This window comes from Gossypium hirsutum, chromosome D10, assembly GCF_007990345.1.
Source record: "Gossypium hirsutum isolate 1008001.06 chromosome D10, Gossypium_hirsutum_v2.1, whole genome shotgun sequence".
Taxonomy (NCBI): domain Eukaryota; kingdom Viridiplantae; phylum Streptophyta; class Magnoliopsida; order Malvales; family Malvaceae; genus Gossypium; species Gossypium hirsutum.
Window position 1 is genome coordinate 64,813,981 of NC_053446.1, and position 19,142 is coordinate 64,833,122.

At 34.9% G+C, this 19,142-nt stretch overlaps 2 protein-coding genes across 2 annotated transcripts; both read left to right on the top strand.

Annotated features, from left to right (window-relative positions):
- Positions 1–473: 473 nt before the first annotated feature.
- LOC121222126 (receptor kinase-like protein Xa21) lies at positions 474–2,130 on the top strand. Its single transcript, XM_041102049.1, has 2 exons — positions 474–1,900; positions 2,001–2,130. The coding sequence occupies exons 1-2, from the start codon at positions 474–476 to the stop codon at positions 2,128–2,130; spliced, it is 1,557 nt and encodes a 518-aa protein (XP_040957983.1).
- Positions 1,676–9,672, top strand: LOC107931775 (probable LRR receptor-like serine/threonine-protein kinase At3g47570). The gene is made up of 3 exons (XM_041102050.1): positions 1,676–2,702; positions 2,819–3,192; positions 9,004–9,672. Exons 1-3 carry the CDS (start codon positions 2,141–2,143, stop codon positions 9,670–9,672), a joined length of 1,605 nt encoding a protein of 534 aa, XP_040957984.1. The 5' UTR covers positions 1,676–2,140.
- The last annotated feature ends 9,470 nt before the right edge of the window (positions 9,673–19,142 follow it).

A 19,142-nucleotide genomic window follows, 5' to 3' on the forward strand; every position in this document is an offset into this window, starting at 1 on the left:
TAACTTGTTTGTTTTGTTGTTGTTATCTCATATATGTATTGGCATTATGCCTTCTTAAGTTTTTAATGAAAAATCAGCTTATTTTTCATTCAAATCTCTCTCTTTCTTTACTGTTTTTCCATTGCAAATTTTTCTTTCTTCTTCGGTTGTTTCTGTTCCAAGTCTCGAGGCTTGCTTACCAAGCAAAGCTGAAAATCAGCTTGCTGCTACCTTTTGCACCAACAGGTCGCAACAATCGGAGAGTCATCAAGTTGGAATTGCAATTCCTCAAACTCTCGGGACCTTTATCGCCATTCATTGGAAATTTGAGCTTTCTCAAGGAGTTGAATCTTTCGAATAACAACTTCTACAACTAGATTCCTCAAGAAATTGGTCGCTTAAAAAGATTGGAAACATTACAACTGTCCAATAATTCCATCACGGGTGAAATTCCTTCCAATTTATCCAGCTGTTCTAAGCTTACATTTGTCAGAATGAGAGGCAACCAACTAAGAGGAGAAATACCTGCTTCATTGGGTCTCTTGTCAAACATGAAAACCTTGAGTTTTGCCATCAACAGATTGAGAGGGGGTATACCACCTTCGTTTGGGAACTTGTCATCTCTAGAGGTACTTGATTTGAGGACTAATGCATTGAGTGGGGTTATACCTGGAGATATTGGACGACTGACAAATCTTTCTTATTTCTCGGTAGGAGAAAATACAATTTCTGGTATTATTCCGGTCGGAATGTTCAATCTCTCCAATATTAGAATCTTTAATATTGGTGGGAACAATATTCAAGGTACTCTTCCTTCTAATTTAGCAATCACTATGCCATTTATTGCCTTCTTTTCCGTATGGGAAAACCAACTCTCTGGAAAAATCCCGATTTCTATATCCAATGCCTCGAATCTCAATGTACTTCAGCTTCATATGAATAGACTTATTGGAAACGTCCCTTCCTTTGAGAAGTTGGATAAACTATCTATACTTCTTCTAGGCGCAAATCATTTGGGAAAAAGAACAGAAGGTGATTTGAACTTTCTCTGTAGTTTAGTCAATAATACCAAACTAGAAACTCTAGATATACGAACAAATAATTTTGGAGGGGTACTTCCCGAATGCATTAGCAATATCTCTAGCAGCCTTCAATTTTTAGAAATAGAAAATAACAAAATATTGGGGAGAATCCCTGATGGGATTGGAAATCTCATCAATTTGGAGGTGCTGCAGGTATCACAAAATCAACTATCAGGTCCCATTCCTCTAAACACCGAGAGGATTCAGAAGCTAAATACATTTGACGCTCGTTATAATTTTCTCACTGGGACTATTCCCTATTCTATTGGAAATTTAACGGGGTTAATGTTCCTTGCTTTAGGAGTTAACAATTTTCGGGGCAACATTCCTTCTAGTCTTGGTAACTGCAAAGATTTGCTTGTATTGGGTCTTTCTTACAACAATCTTAGTGGATCAATACCGCCTCAAGTACTTGGACTATCATCCCTGTCCATTTTACTAAACTTATCATCAAACTATTTGACTGGTGAGCTTCCCGTAGAAGTAGAAAATCTGAAAAATCTAGGAGATTTGGATTTTTCAAAAAATAAGTTATCCGGTTTGCTTCCTAAGAGCCTTGTTAGCTGTGTAAGACTAGAGAGGTTGTTCCTTGGTGGTAATTTGTTTGAAGGACCTATTCATTCATCTTTGAGTTCATTGAGAGGTCTTGTGGAATTGGACATATCTGAAAATAATCTTTCAGGTGGGGTTCCAGAATTTCTTGTGAATTTTGGAGCATTAAAGTATATAAATCTCTCTTTCAATAATTTTGAAGGAGTTATACCAAGTGGAGGTGTCTTTAAGAATGCCAGTGCTGTATTTGTTGAGGGAAACAATAAGCTATGTGGAGGCATCCCTGCGTTACATTTGTCAAGATGTAACTCGAAAAAATCATCAAAGACTTCTCTTAGATTCAAAATTGTAATTGTTGTGTTGTTGTTGTTGTTGTTGTTATATTAGGAGTGACTTTGGTATTGTCTATTGTTCTCATCATTTGGTTCAGAAAGAGGAAAGTGCAGCAACCGATATCAACTTTTGCAGAAAATTCTCTTTTATGGTTATCATACCGAAGGATCCTAAAGGCTACTGACGAGTTCTCCATGCGAAATTTGGTTGGTTCGGGGAGTTTCGGTTCTGTATACAAAGGAATTTTTGAAGAGAGTGGAGTAGTTATTGCAGTAAATGTTCTTAATCTTTTGGACCATAGATCATCTAGGAGTTTTTTGGTTGAATGTGAGACCTTGAAGAACATTCGACATCGGAATCTTGTCAAGGTATTAACAGCAATTTCAGGTGTTGATTATCAAGGCAATGATTTTAAAGCCTTAGTTTATGAGTTCATGATAAATGGAAGCTTGGAGGACTGGCGGCATTCGCCGACAGGTACCAGTGAACTGGAAACGATGAGAAAGCTAAACTTCTTCCAACAAGTAAGCGTGACGATAGATGTTGCTCATGCACTTGAATATCTGCACCATCATTGTGAAACATCAATCATTCATTGTGACCTGAAGCCAAGCAATATTCTACTTAATGAGGAAATGGTTGGCCATATAAGCGACTTTGGCTTAGCGAAAATCATTTCTGCAGACGAACTTAACCGTTCTACTAAAATGTCAAGCTCCCTTGGATTAAAAGGAACTATCGGTTATGCTCCTCCAGGTATGTTCACTTTAGTATTTTCTTCCATAATGTAAAAGCAAAGCATACAATCTAATATCAATTTTTCATGCTCTCTGCAATTATTTCTATATGTAATTTTGATGAACTAATTGTAGAATATGGCATGGGAAGCGAGTTGTCAACAAAAGGTGATGTGTATAGCTATGGCATCCTACTGCTTGAGATGTTTACAGGAAAAAGGCCGACCAATGAAAGATTCAGAGATGGTTTAAGTCTCCACAACTTTGTTAAGGCAGCACTGCCTGAACAAATAATCGAGATTACAGATCCTATTCTTGTTGAAGAAAGAGTCACACGAGGAACACCCGATGTAAAAAACTTGAGAAATGATAGACATCTTTGGTGCTTGAATTCACTATTCGAAATAGGACTCGCTTGTTCTGCTGAATCACCCAATGACCGGATTGACATGAGTGATGTTGTTACCAAGCTTTGTTCCATTAGAGACAAGATATTGCTTAGTCGAAAGGTAAGATATCTTCTTATCTTAGAAGAAATATTGTATCATTCCATAACTTAATGTATATTTCCACTGCTTTTGGAGATAATTGTTATGTTTAGATGACATGAAGAAGTAAAACAGATTACCTTGTTTTCACCATGCAGGTATCTAAGGTGTCGTATGGATGAAGTTGAGAGGCTTGGGTCAGTCAAAGTGTTGGATTTTATCTTTTGTTCACATATCTATTGGGCATTAGTAGGTCTCGCATCATTTCGCCTAAAAGCACTATGCTTTGAGAAAAGAATAAATATGCAATATTTATAGCTTTCCACCAATAATTTATCAGTGTAATTTGTATCAATGCTTTGTTTTTCTCTTTGCTTCTTAAACTATTGGATCCTCATCAAATAAGAACTCAAGATAATGCCAATGAACTTTGATTTTATCTATGTTACTCGAATTTGGAAGAATCTATTGAAATGTTTGATATGGGTTTATATGATTTTACATCATCTCAGTGTTGTCAGTAATCACCGAAATGGATGACTCTTTGGTTTTGTGTCCATATTAAATGATATAGATTTCCTTTCTATTGAACTCTTTTTTTTAAAACATTAATCTCATTATAAATTCTTATCATATTTTCAGCGCACTCGAATTCATATACTTCTGCATTGGTAACAATATCAGTATCAATCAAGTAAAGACTCAATTAGAAAATTTTCTTATTTTTTACCAAGTATTTTAGTTGTTGGTTTTATTCTCTTAATCTAACTTTCATGTACTCAAAAATTTTAGGACCCTCATAGGGATATTTCAATAAAATCTCTGTAAATGCATTTCTATTTTATTTCCACCTCCTTTTCCTTCTTAAATAAAATCTTAAATTGCTCATTGAATATTTTTTCTTTGACCCATTTAAACAAAGTTTCAAATTTTAGGACTGAAAAGCTAAAGGGAGTTTTACAAAATCTCTATAAATCCTTAAATAGAATAGTCTGAATAGATTATGGACATTGAGTAAATTTTCAAAAGATGCTTGTAAACAAAGTTTGTTATGATTTAGGCTTTGTTTAGCATTGTTTATCTAAAGTGCTTTTGGGATCAAAAATACTTTTGAAGCCAGAACAATGCTAATTAGATAACTTTTTGAGTTAGAAGTGCTTTTTAAAAGTACTAAACACTTAAATCTTAAACCAAACTTTTTAAAAGCACTTCTCAAAAGTAATGCTAAATTAGCCCTTAATTGCATAGGACCAATGTTTTCTTTTGTAAGAGGGCTTTGTGGTTGTCATTAAGTATGAGTAAAACACCGTATTGAGTGCAATGTTGAGGTAAATTGCAATCTTAAGTAGAGATATTGGTTTGAGCTTTGAAAATAACATTTTTGAGAGGGATAATCATAAACGCCGAATATAGACCATGAATTAATAAATATGGAAGATACCTAAAAAAATATAAGCATCAACAAAACTAGGTTTCGTATTGATAATTTCAACATTTTAATTATTGGTTAAATTCTGTTATTAGTGCCTGTACCTTGCGGAAGTTATGGATTTAGTCCATGTACTTTAATTTGATCAAATTTTGTCTTTATACTTTTCAAATTTGTCAATTTTAGTCCATTTACTTTTTAATTTTAAAGTTTTTTCCCTGACTCAAATGTTAGTAGTTAAATTCATTTGGTTAAATTCAATTACTAGTCTTCTACTATGCGTACATATGAAAATTTGGTCTATATTATCCAATTGGATCATTCTAAGTCCCCATGCTTTTCGAATTTTGAAATTTTAGTATTGATGCAAGTGACAGTTGTTAATCTGTTACCTGTATTTTTAGTGAGTAATATGTAGAAATAACAAGCTGACATAGTAGTGTACATATGATAATATGTTTTCCACATTAGATTTTAGAAATAACAAAACTAAACTTAATAAATTTAACAATTATTGTTTGGTGATAAAAATGACCAAATTAAAGTATGTGGATTAAATCCACAACTTTTATAAAATATAGGGACTAATAACATAATTTAACCTTTTTTGTTGAAATCAATAGATTTTTAGATAAGAATTGTTAATTTGCATATTGCTGCTAATAATTTGGGTAAAAAACCATTTTAGTCCCTCTCAATATCAATATTGATCAAATTGGTCCATTTAAAAAAAACAAAGCAATTTAATCCCTGTCAATTTCGAAAGTGAGCAAATAAGGACAATTAATCGTTGTGTTATTGTTTTCCATCAATTATATATATTTTCGATTGATATAATAACAAACGTAGCCCTCAAAGCTTACACATTCTGCCAATTTGATCTTTGATTAAACAAATTTAGCCCACAAAATTTGTGTAAATGTTGAGACTAAATTTGTTGAATCTTTTAGAATCAAGGCTAAATTGATAAAATATATAAACATTGAGAGCTAAATTTGTTATTGTATCAATCAAAATTATGTACAGTTTGCTTAATATCGAAGTTGAAAGGGAATTGAGAGGTCTTTTTACCAATAATTTGAGAGGAGGAAGTCTAAGCTGCTTTAAACAATCTGCATTAATTATTTTGAACACTCTCATTATAGGTTCTGATCATATAAGCTTTTTTTGACACAATGCTTAGAACTACCCAACCCATAAATAGGAAGATAATGCGCTTCAACGCACCGAACTCACGTCCTCCTACATTGACAACAATATCCATGTCAATCTAGACTCAATCGACACAATTATGCATTAATTAAAATCACAATTTCTTAATTAAATCCATCATAGAATCAATTTTAGTAAGCCTATAATAAGGAAAAGAAATTATTTCAAAACATTAAACAACCAGCAATACAAAACTAGTTAAATATATAAACAACTACCTCCTATAAAGAAATTGGAACATTAAACATATGACTTTATTTATTTATTTCTACCTGATCTTTGCTTCAATTTGGTTTCTAATTATTTAATAAATGGTTGCATGTCATGAAACATTATAACAATAGCTATAGGGAATCTAATGTTGAATATCACAATAATTTTTTAACATTAATTTTATTATAAATTCTTATTATATTTGTTTTTTTGGTGACTTATAATAACAGGGTTAAACCCGAACAACAAACGCGATTTAAACCCAGGCCACACCTGGGACGGTAAACACCCTTAACCATTAGGCCATCACATGAAATTCATCATATCTGGTTTTTTTTTATTTTTTATTTATACAATGCTTAGAACTATTCATAGTCTTTCTCCAATCCTTAAATAAGAAGATAATGAACTTCAACGCACTTAAACTCACGTCCTCCTGCACTAACAACAATATTAATACCAATTGAGTTAAGACTCAATCAGCAAATTAACAATAAATTTCTATGTTCTTTACTGGCTTCAGTCAAGTCTGGCGACTATGTTTTATTTTAACATAATGAAAGAGGCAAATTCTCAACAGCTAATCATTCGAGATTCGCATTAGGTATAAATAATATTGTATTAATAATTTATACTAATATTATACACATATATATATCTATACAACTATATATAAAAGGTGTTCCTTTCAAGACAACTGTCTTTTTCCTTTTTTATTTTAACATGAAAATCTTATGGTCAAATTTCATCTTTAATCTTTTTACTTTTTTTAAATTATATAAGAATAGTTAAATTTCAATTTTGATTTCTAAATTTCTCTCAAACTTGAAATTGAATCTTTATATTTTAATTTGACATAATTTGGCACCTCGATTTTTATAATGTCATTAGTTAGTTTAAATACTTTATTTTGACTAAAATGCTGATGTGAATTTTTAAGGATTGTTAACATCATTAAAATTATCTATTTAATTCAGGTCCATTACGATGTCACTTTTTTGTTACATGGATACTAAATGAGTATCTTTTTAATTTCAAAATGTCACGCTAGCCAATTTAATAATAGAATTATAACAGTGTTAACAAATGGACTTAAAATTTTAAATTCGAAAAGTAGAGAGACTAAATTCCTGAAAATAAAAGTAGGGAGATTATTTCTACATATACGATGAGTACAAGAACTTTGAGCATATTATAACCTTCAAACTTTTACTCTATAATTTAATTAGAAAATAAATAATAAACCCAACGTGAAGCGTGAGTGAAACCATACTAGTATTATATAAAAGGAATGCCACGAGGATTCTTTATCTAGCACGCATCCAACCCAATTTTTTTTCTTTTTTGAGGTTATATAATAATAGTCAAATTCTAGTTTTGACCTCTATATTAAGCTTAAATTTGAGATTTAATCTCTATACATTAATTGTCAACATAATTTGGTCCATTAACTTTTATAATGTCATTAATTAGTCTAAATACTTTATTTGACTAAAATGTTGACGTGAATTTTTCCTAGGAACACCATTATATATAAAAAAAATCATGATGAGTTAAATTCTAACAAGAAAAATACACATGCATTTTAATCAAGGCTTTGAAAGTTTTAAATAATATTTTAAATTATGCTATTAGTCTTTTTACTTTATCAAAGTTATGAATTTAATCTCTGTATTTTAATTTGGTATTTTTAGTTCATGTACTTTTCAAATTCTAAAATTTCAATCCTCACAAAATGATAACTATAAAAGTTATTAAGTTCTACTATTTTTAAAATCTGATGCAACAAACATATTATCATATGTGTAATGTCATGCCAACTTGATATTTTCACATGTTACTAACTAAAAATCGAGTTAACGGATTAACTACTGTCATTTGCATTAAGACTAAATTTTAAAATTTAAAAAGTACAAGGATTCAAAATGATCCAAGTGGAGAAAATAAACTAAATCTACAACTGTACAGGACTAGTAATGATTTCAAAATTCAAAAAATACAGAGATTAAAATTAACCAATTTGAAAACTACAGAAATTATATTTAATAAGATTAAAATACATTAATTAAATCTACAACTTTCATAAATTACAAAACTAATAGCAAAATTTGATTGAATACTGAATCTTGAAATGGTGCTTCAAGTCTTTGGTTGATCATTTTGCCTCAAAAGGTAACCAGCCTTGACTTATTTGGTTGTCCCACTTTTTTGAGGCATTTTCTTTCTCTTGTTTCTTGTTTTGCTTTGTTTTGAACCTTGTTCGAGTTGTTCTTTTAGTGCTTTCTTAATCAATAAATTTAATCTTAATTGCGAAAAAAAATAATGGTGTTAATTATTTGGATTAATTAATGTCACTAGTAAATAAATCTCAAATTTGAACATATATAATAAAATGATCATAATTATAATATGACTGAAGATAATTTATATCTAACATAAATTATACCAAATAAAAATATAGTAATTAAATAAAAAAATTAAAATTTTATGTATACATATAAAATTAAAGTTCATGTATAAATTTGACATTTATTCCTATTGTTTATTATTAATTTGTCTGGTCATGCATGACGTCTTATATGAATAATTATCTTCTTTTTTTTTGTACATTTTTGTTATTATTAAATTTAATAAATGTAAAATGACGTTTTACAGATCATATTTGATACGTTTATATATATATATGTTTCAAGTATTATTGATAATCTGTAAGCGAAAAACTCGGCATGTGAACTCAATTAAACAAATTATAATGTAAGAATCAGTCAAATTAAACAAATTTTCATAATTCAATCCAACAAAAGCAATGCTCTATAAATAGGTTAAAAAGGTGGTGGAGGCAAATATGTTCCCAAGAACCAGAAGGAAACATTCTCAAACAGAAATCAATCAAACTGATTCAAGTTATGGAAGTGGGCAATTCTTTCTTCATTGTTTGCATCCAACTTATAATTCTTGTCTCATGCTTCAACTTGCAGGGTCTTAACTTGCTTGGTTTAGCACATGCAGCAACTGTAGTCCGAGGAAATGACACTGATCTACAAGCTTTGCTCCAGTTTAAAGCCATGATAACCGGTGACCAACTCAAGGTTATGAACTCCTGGAATAGTTCAATTCACTTCTGCGAGTGGCATGGCGTTACATGTGGTCGCAACAATAGGAGAGTCATCAAGTTGGAATTGCAATTCCTCAAACTCTTGGGATCTTTATCTCCATTCATTGGAAATTTGAGCTTTCTCAAGGAGTTGAACCTTGCGAGTAACAACTTCCACAACCAGATTCCTCAAGAAATTGGTCGCTTAAGAAGATTGGAAACATTACAACTGTCCAATAATTCCATCACGGGTGAAATTCCTTCCAATTTATCCAGCTGTTCTAAGCTTACATTTGTCAGTATGAGAGGCAACCAACTAACAGGAGAAATACCTGCTTCATTGGGTCTCTTGGCAAACATGAAAACCTTGAGTTTTGCCATCAACAGATTGAGAGGGAGTATACCACCTTCGTTTGGGAACTTGACATCTCCAGAGGCACTTATTTTGAGGACTAATGCATTGAGCGGGGTTATACCTGAAGATATTGGACGACTGCCAAATCTTTCATTTTTCTCGGTAGAAGAAAATGCAATTTCTGGTATTATTTGTTAGAAATCAAACCCACTCCAAGCATAATCTAGAAGCATGAGACGTGGAGCAATTTTGTGCCATGCAAAGTGCTGAAATTTTAGCCATACAAAGTGCTCCATTATTGAGATGTTTTGTGGCTGGAAATTAAGTGGATTAATAGCCACATTTGTTGTCACTTTATCAGCCTATAAATAGAGGCTTGAACTTGTGTTGTAATGAAGAAAAATGAGAAGAAAAAAGAAATAAGAGAAGCAACGTGAGTGAGAGTGAGAAGGTTAGCAAACCTTGAGTGAGTTAAAATCTAGTAGCAGCTAGACTATCTAGTCATTGAGAAAATATTTGTAATCTTCGTATTGTAATATATTGAGTGTGTAATAAAAAGTAAATTTTCGGCCCATCACGTTTCCAACAAGTGGCATCAGAGCTACGGTTCGGAGCTTGGTTCGGAGTTCGGTTCGTGTCCGGTTCGTGTCCAGTTCGGAGTACCTTTGGTGTTCATCTAACAAGTCGATATGGGCGACGTAATTCAGCTACAAGTTCCACAATTGACGAAGACAAATTATGGAAATTGGAGCATTCGAATGAAGGCTTTGCTCGGTTCGCAAGATTGTTGGGAGATCGTTGAAAAGGATACATCGAGCCCGGAGATGCCGCTACAGAAGCAGCTTTATCAAATGACGCTAAGAAGGCGTTACGAGAAGCACGAAAGAAGGATCAAAAGGCATTGAATAGTATCTTTCAAGGTATGGATGAATCAACCTTCGAGAAAATATCAGATGTGAAGAACGCGAAGAATGCATGGGAGATTTTGCAAAAATCATTTCAAGGTGTAGAAAAAGCTAAAAAGGTACGCCTTCAGTCACTTAGAGCTGAATTTGAAATGTTAAAAATGAAGAGCTCCGAGAATATCGATGACTATGCCAATCGTGTAAAATCGGTGGTAAATGAAATGAAACGAAATGGAGAAACTCTTGACGAGGTAAGAGTGATGGAGAAAATTCTACGGTCACTCACACGTAAATTCGAGTACGTAGTCGTTGCCATCGAAGAATCAAAAGATTTGTCAAAGATGTCGCTCGAAGAACTTGTGGGTTCTCTGCAAGCCCATGAGCAAAAGATGAAGCTAAATGAAGATAGTGAAAATCTTGATCAAGCCTTGCATAGCAAGTTGTCCGTCGACGACGGAGAAACAAGTAATAACTTTAACCAAGGAAGAGGAAACCGCAGAGGATACCGTGGAGGCTACCGTGGTGGAAACAGAAGAGGAAGAGGATCACGAGGACGTGGAAATCAATCATATGGGAGATATCAAGAAAATAAAGATTATCAAACATCCAACCGTGGACGTGGATCTAGAGGTCGTGGCCGAGGCAGATTTCAAGAAAATAAATCTCAGGTACAATGCTACAACTGTAACAAGTATGGACATTTCAGTTACGAGTGCAGATCAACACACAAAGTGGATGAAAGAAACCATGTAGCAGTCGCAGCAGAAGGCAACGAAAAAGTGGAATCAAGTGTCTTTCTCACTTACGGAGAAAATGAAGATCGCAAGAGAAGTGTGTGGTATCTCGACAACGGTGCAAGCAACCACATGTGTGGAAAAAAGGAGCTGTTCACAGAATTAGATGAAACAGTTCATGGAAAAATAACTTTTGGAGACAACTCACATGCAGAAATCAAAGGAAAGGGCAAGGTTGTTATAACACAAAGGAATGGAGAGAAGAAGTACATCTCAGACGTTTACTACGTACCAGCTTTGAAGAGCAACCTGATCAGTCTTGGTCAACTCCTAGAAAAAGGATATGAAGTTCATATGAAAGACCGCTCACTAGCCATCAGGAACAAAAGTGGAGAATTAGTTGTTCGAGTTGATATGACGCGAAATCGTCTTTTCACCCTCGACATCGAGTCTGGAGAAGTAAAATGCATGAAGACGGATCTGAAGAATGAATCATGGTTGTGGCACTTAAGGTACGGACATCTCGGATTTTCTGGCTTGAAGCTGTTGTCGAAGACAAATATGGTGAATGGATTACCAAGTATTAATCATCCAGATCAACTGTGTGAAGCCTGTGTCAAAGGAAAGCAGCATAGGCAGAAATTTGAAGTAGGAAAATCTCGAAGAGCTAGAAGACCATTGGAAATTGTACACACCGACATATCTGGTCTGTACGACATTGAATCACTCGGTGGAAACAGGTACTACCTAACTTTTATTGATGATTATAGCAGAAAATGTTGGGTTTATTTTCTCAAAGAAAAATCGGAAGCCCTAGAAAAATTCAAGGAGTTCAAAGCAATGGTGGAAAAACAGAGTGGTCGATATTTGAAGATACTCAGATCCGATAGAGGAGGCGAGTATACTGCAAAGCTTTATGAAAGTTTCTGCAAGGATCATGGAATCATTCATCAGTTAACAGCCAGACGCACTCCACAACAAAACGGAGTTGCAGAAAGGAAGAATCGGACAATTCTGGATATGGCAAGAAGCATGATAAAAGGTAAACACCTTCCGAGAACTTTCTGGGCTGAAGCCGTTGAATGCGCAGTTTATCTGTTGAATCAATGTCCAACAAAAAGTGTAAGACACAAGACACCAGAAGAAGCATGGAGCGATCACAAGCCAAGAGTTGGACACCTCAAAATTTTTGGATGCATTGCATATGCACACGTTCCTGAGCAACAGAGGAAAAAGCTTGACGATAGAGGAGAGAAGTGTATCTTTATAGGCTATGACAAAAGAAGTAAGGCCTACAGACTTTATAATCCTCTTACTAAGAAATTGATTATCTCAAGAGATGTCGAGTTCGATGAAGCGGATTACTGGAGATGGAGTGAAGAAGAAAAGAAAGTGGAAGGATTATTTTTCAACGAAGACAACAATGATGTCATCAACCAAGAAGAACAAGGCGATGATCAAAGTCCTGGTACAACAGCCCCTTCGTCACCAACCAGCAGCAGCGGAAGCAGCAGCTCAGATGAAGCACCCACAAGAACACGGAGTCTCAACGACATCTACAATTCTACGGAACCTGTAGAGACGCAGTTCGATTATTCACTATTCTGTCTAATGACAGAATGTGATCCAGTGACATACGAAGAAGCAATTGAAGACAATAAATGGAAGAAGGCCATGGACGAGGAGATTGCTGCAATAAGAAGGAATGACACGTGGGAGCTAACAAGTCTGCCAGAAGGACATAGCCCGATTGGTGTCAAGTGGGTGTACAAGACGAAGACCAACAAAGAAGGAAAAGTAGAGAAATACAAGGCAAGACTAGTCGCCAAAGGCTACAAGCAAAGACAAGGAGTGGACTATGATGAAATATTTGCTCCAGTCGCAAGAATAGACACAATTAGGCTTCTCATAGCGGTCGCAGCACAATACAAATGGAAAATCTATCAGATGGACGTCAAGTCTGCATTCCTGAATGGCTACTTGGAGGAGGAAGTCTACATAGAACAACCACCTGGATATAGCATACAAGGTAAGGAGGACAAAGTCTACCGATTGAAGAAAGCTTTGTATGGATTGAAGCAAGCCCCAAGAGCATGGAACACAAGGATCGACGAGTACTTCCGAAGAAATGGACTCATCAAAAGCCCGCACGAGCACACCCTGTACACAAAGAAGAATGGATATGGAGATATCATGATCGTATGCCTATATGTGGATGACATGATCTTCACCGGAAACAATCCAGGTATGTCTGATGATTTCAACAAAGCTATGACTAAAGAATTTGAAATGACAGATATCGGTGAGATGTCATACTTTCTTGGAGTCGAGGTGAAACAAATGCAAGATGGAATTTTTGTCTCTCAAAAGAAGTATGCGGAGCAGATTTTGAACAAGTTCAAAATGAAGGATTGCAAGCCAGTAGTCACGCCAGCTGATCCAGGGATGAAGCTAAGCGTTGATTCGACAAGGGAGTCGATAAATCCGACGTTGTTTAAAAGTCTCGTTGGAAGTTTAAGGTATTTGACAATCACACGACCAGATATTACATATGCAGTAGGATTGGTGAGCAGATTCATGGAGAAGCCGAAGCAAGACCACTTAATTGCCGCAAAAAGAATTTTGAGATATATCAAAGGTACGATGAACCATGGTTTATTCTATACCCACTCACAAGATTCAAAATTAGTTGGCTACTCAGATAGCGATTATGGGGGAGACTTGGATGATCGGAAAAGCACTTCCGGATATGCATTCCACATCAGTTCCGCAGTTTTTCATGGTCGTCAAAGAAGCAACAAACAATTGCTCTCTCAACATGTGAAGCAGAGTATATGGCCGCAGCAACTTGTACATGCCAAGCAATGTGGTTGAAGAATATTTTGGGAGAAATAGGTGTTTCAAATGAAGGTCCAATTACCATCTACGTTGACAACAAATCCGCTATATCACTTGCCAAGAATCCGGTGTCGCACAGCCGAAGCAAGCACATCGATACGAAGTATCATTTTATCCGAGAGCAAGTGAAAAACAAAAACGTGGAGTTGGTCCATTGCAGGACAGAAGATCAACTGGCAGATATTTTCACAAAGCCGTTGAAAGTGGAGACATTCAACAAATTCAAAGAGAAGCTCGGTATGAAAGTTGGGTTTGAGGGGGAGTGTTAGAAATCAAACCCACTCCAAGCATAATCTAGAAGCATGAGACGTGGAGCAATTTTGTGCCATGCAAAGTGCTGAAATTTTAGCCATACAAAGTGCTCCATTATTGAGATGTTTTGTGGCTGGAAATTAAGTGGATTAATAGCCACATTTGTTGTCACTTTATCAGCCTATAAATAGAGGCTTGAACTTGTGTTGTAATGAAGAAAAATGAGAAGAAAAAAGAAATATGAGAAGCAACGTGAGTGAGAGTGAGAAGGTTAGCAAACCTTGAGTGAGTTAAAATCTAGCAGCAGCTAGACTATCTAGTCATTGAGAAAATATTTGTAATCTTCGTATTGTAATATATTGAGTGTGTAATAAAAAGTAAATTTTCGGCCCATCACGTTTCCAACATTATTCCCGTCAGAATGTTCAATCTCTCCAATATTAGAAGCTTTGATATTGGTGGGAACAATATTCAAGGTACTCTTCCTTCTAATTTAGCAATCACTATGCCATATATTGACTTCTTTTCCGTATGGGGAAACCAACTCTCTGGAAAAATTCCGATTTCTATATCCAATGCCTCGAACCTGTATATGCTCCAGCTTGATAGGAATATATTTAGTGGAAATGTTCCTTCCTTAGAAAAGCTGGATAAACTATCTATACTTCTTCTAGGCACAAACCATTTGGGAACTGGAACAGGAGGTGATTTGAACTTTCTCTGTAGTTTAGTCAATAATACCAAACTAGATAGTCTAGATATACGAACAAATAATTTTGGAGGGGTACTTCCCGAATGCATTAGCAATTTCTCTAGCAGCCTTCAATTTTTAGAAATAGAAAATAACAAAATATTGGGGAGAATCCCTGATGGGATTGGAAATCTTATCAATTTGGGGGTGCCGCAGGTATCACAAAATCAACTATCAGGTCCCATTCCTGTAAACATCGGGAGGATTCAGAAGCTAAATTCATTTGACGCTCGTAATAATTTTCTCACTGGGACTATTCCCTATTCTATTGGAAATTTAACAGGGTTAACATTACTTGCTTTAGGAGTTAACAATCTTCAGGGAAACATTCCTTCAAGTCTTGGTAACAGCCAAAATTTGCTTGTATTGGGTCTTTCTTACAACAATCTTAGTGGATCAATACCGCCTCAAGTACTTGGACTTTCATCCTTGTCCATTTTACTAAACTTATCATCAAACTATTTGACTGGAGAGCTTTCAGTAGACGTAGAAAAACTAACAAATCTAGGAGATTTGGATTTTTCAAAAAATAAGTTATCCGGTTTGATACCAAAGAGCCTTGGTAGCTGTGTGAGACTAGAGAGGTTGTTCCTTGGTGGTAATTTGTTTGAAGGACCCATTCCTTCATCTTTGAGTTCATTGAGAGGTCTTGTAGAGTTGGACGTATCTGAAAATAATCTTTCAGGTGGGGTTCCAGAATTTCTTGTGAGTTTTAAAGCCTTGAAGTATTTAAATCTCTCTTTCAATAATTTTGAAGGAGTGCTACCAAGTGGAGGTCTCTTTAAGAATGCCAGTGCTGTATTTGTTGAGGGAAACAATAAGCTATGTGGAGGCATCCCTGAGTTACAATTGTCAAGATGTAACTCGAAAAAATCATCAAAGACTTCTCTTAGATTCAAAATTGTAATTGTTGTTGTTGTTGTTGTTGTTGTTATATTAGGAGTGACTTTGGTATTGTCTATTGTTCTCATCATTTGGTTCAGAAAGAGGAAAGTGCAGCAACCGATATCAACTTTTGCGGAAATTTCTCTTTTATGGTTATCATACCAAAGGATCCTAAAGGCTACTAACGAATTCTCCATGCGGAATTTGGTTGGTTCGGGGAGTTTCGGTTCTGTATACAAAGGAATTCTTGAAGAGAGTGGAGTAGTTATTGCAGTAAAGGTTCTTAATCTTTTGGACCATAGATCATCTAGGAGTTTTTTGGTTGAATGTGAGACCTTGAAGAACATTCGACATCGGAATCTTGTCAAGGTATTAACAGCAATTTCAGGTGTTGATTATCAAGGCAATGATTTTAAAGCCTTAGTTTATGAGTTCATGGTAAATGGAAGCTTGGAGGACTGGCTGCATTCTCCGACAGGTACCAGTGAATTGGAGATGATGAGAAAGCTAAACTTCTTCAAAAGAGTAAGCGTGGCGATAGATGTTGCTCATGCACTTGAATATCTGCACCATCATTGTGAAACATCGATCATTCATTGTGACCTCAAGCCAAGCAATATACTACTTGATGAGGAAATGGTTGGCCATATAAGTGACTTTGGCTTAGCGAAAATCATTTCTGCAGACGAACCTAACTGTTCTACTAAGATGTCAAGCTCCCTTGGATTAAGAGGAACTATCGGTTATGCTCCTCCAGGTATGTTCACTTTAGTATTTTCTTCCATAATGTAAAAGCAAAGCATACAATCTAATTTCAATTTTTCATGCTCTCTGCAATTATTTCTATATGTAATTGTGATGAACTAATTGTAGAATATGGCATGGGAAGCGAGTTGTCAACAAAAGGTGATGTGTATAGCTATGGCATCCTACTGCTTGAGATGTTTACAGGAAAAAGGCCAACCGATGAAAGGTTCAGAGAAGGTTTAAGTCTCCAGAACTTTGTTAAGGCAGCACTGCCTGAACGAATAATCGAGATTACAGATCCTATTCTTGTTCAAGAAAGAGTGAGACGAGGAACTCCCAATGTAAACAACTTTAGAAATGATAGGTATCTTCAGTGCTTGAATTCACTATTCGAAATAGGACTCGCTTGTTCTGCTGAATCACCCAATGAGCGGATTGACATAAGTGATGTTGCTACCAAGCTTTGTTCTATTAAAGACAAACTTCATTCAACTAGATTACCTCGTGAGGTTCGAACTTAAATATGTGGCTCAATCGAAAAGAATAAGTGTGCAATATTTATAGCTTTCCACCAATAATTTCTCAGTGTAATTTGTATTAATGCTTTGTTTTTCTCTTTGCTTATTAAACTATTGGATTGCCATCAAATCAGAATAAGATAATGCCAATAAGCTTTACTTTCGTACACCTTTTGGGGCTTGATATTTTTTTTATGTTACTCGAATTTGGAAGAACGTACAAAAATGTTTGATATATCTTATTTAATTTTAATTATAAAAATAATTAACAATATTAAAAAATTTATTCGAGCCAAAAAAAAAAAATTCAAAGGCCTTACGGGCTATATTAGGCTTTGGATAAGTATTTTTCAAGCTTGACATGGGGAACAACAATTTGAGTGTAAAAATAAAATTTAAATAATATAATTATTATTAATATTGGAAAAATTATATAAAATTTTCATTACCAAAGTTAACTTTAAAGTAGCATATGCAAATTTTTTATATGAATTAAAATTTTATTATTAAAAAATCGATAGTATTTGGTAAAATAATTAAAATAAGCATAAAAATATATTATATTAAAAAAGAATACGAGGGGCAAAACATAATTTAACTTAATTTACACTTTTAACTTAATTAGTTTATCCGTAGCCTTTGGGACCATAGTAGTCACAACACAAGATGGGGCAGAAATAACGTCAGCTCATTCGGCTTTAACCCAGTAGGCGAATATGAGTCTTAGGGAGAACAAGAGCTAAAATCTATCAAATATGTTACCTTTAAAAAGAATCTCATTTCGCTGAAGCCACAAGGTTGCGTCAAAAATCATCCTCCACGTGCAATGGCTGCTCGAACGATTGATAGCAAACTGCTATGCAAGAAAGAAATCCAATGGGTTCGAGGGGGACACCCAGCACACATCCCAGAGGCTATAGCAGTGCTGCCAAATTGCCCAGGATTCGGCGCAATTGAAGAAGATGTGGTCCACCGTCTCAGGAAACTTAAGGCAAAAGGGGCAAGCTACCGTTTCCCAAGAGATTACACCACACTTTTCTAACTCAACTTTACATGGCAGCCTATTGCGAGTTAACATCCAGTTAAAGATCTCGACTTTCAACGGGGCAAGGCCGGCCCAAAGAAACTTGGCGAAGCTTATTATTGGGTGAGGATCTCGAAAGAACCGTTTGGTAGTAGGATTTGGCGGAGTAATGTCCATTCGATGCTGCCTTCCACAGCAAACGGTCCGATCTGGACACATCAAGGACGCAACTATGGATGAGTTGCCAGAAGTCAGCCCCTCGGTTCCTTTCCCAGTCAAAAAGTTGCCGTCTAAATTCAATATTCCATTCCCACTAGTCGTTACTAACAGAACCAAACTCAGCAACTTTCCCCGTTTTATTAGTTGCCAAAGCAAAAACTCTCGGGAACTTTATTTTAATTATAATGATAATAATAATAAAGCTTGAATGACTTTTAGTATGTGAACAGGCGATTTCAGATTCCATGATTTTGAAGACTCATTCAAAGGCTTTTGAAGTTGCATTATTGCTTGGAAGACTATTTAGAAAACAGTCATTCCAGGTAATCTTGAAAGTAACCATATACAAAACCTATGCAGTCCCAATCCTAAAGAGAATATAAATAAAAAGAAAATAAAAAAGGTCAGCCGGTGATAACTAGGTTTATTTTGGTATCTGAATTCATTTTGATATCTGAATTTAAAAAATATAAAAATTTGATGATGTGGCACTATCGAATTGTGCCACATCTTCACTTGAAAATTTAAAAAATATAAATTTTCAGGCGATGACATTGTGCAGTATTAGAATGTCACATACAATGGTCTGATAATCGAATCGGTGGTTGAATTAGTCAGACTACTAGTTTCATATTCAATAAATTTGATATCCGTTCAATTGTTAGACCAACAATTATTAAATAGATAATTAAAAAAAATTATTAAACGTTGTTTGTACTAGTTTCATATTCAATA

Excerpts from the sequence above, each read along its gene's own strand:
- LOC121222126 (XM_041102049.1), top strand. The coding sequence starts at position 474 with ATGAGAGGCAACCAACTAAGAGGAGAAATACCTGCTTCATTGGGTCTC. Across the intron at positions 1,901-2,000 it reads CTATGTGGAGGCATCCCTGC|GAGTGACTTTGGTATTGTCT; the intron begins GTTACATTTGTC and ends TTGTTATATTAG.
- LOC107931775 (XM_041102050.1), top strand. The coding sequence starts at position 2,141 with ATGCGAAATTTGGTTGGTTCGGGGAGTTTCGGTTCTGTATACAAAGGA. Across the intron at positions 2,703-2,818 it reads TATCGGTTATGCTCCTCCAG|AATATGGCATGGGAAGCGAG; the intron begins GTATGTTCACTT and ends AACTAATTGTAG. Across the intron at positions 3,193-9,003 it reads AGATATTGCTTAGTCGAAAG|GGTCTTAACTTGCTTGGTTT; the intron begins GTAAGATATCTT and ends TTCAACTTGCAG.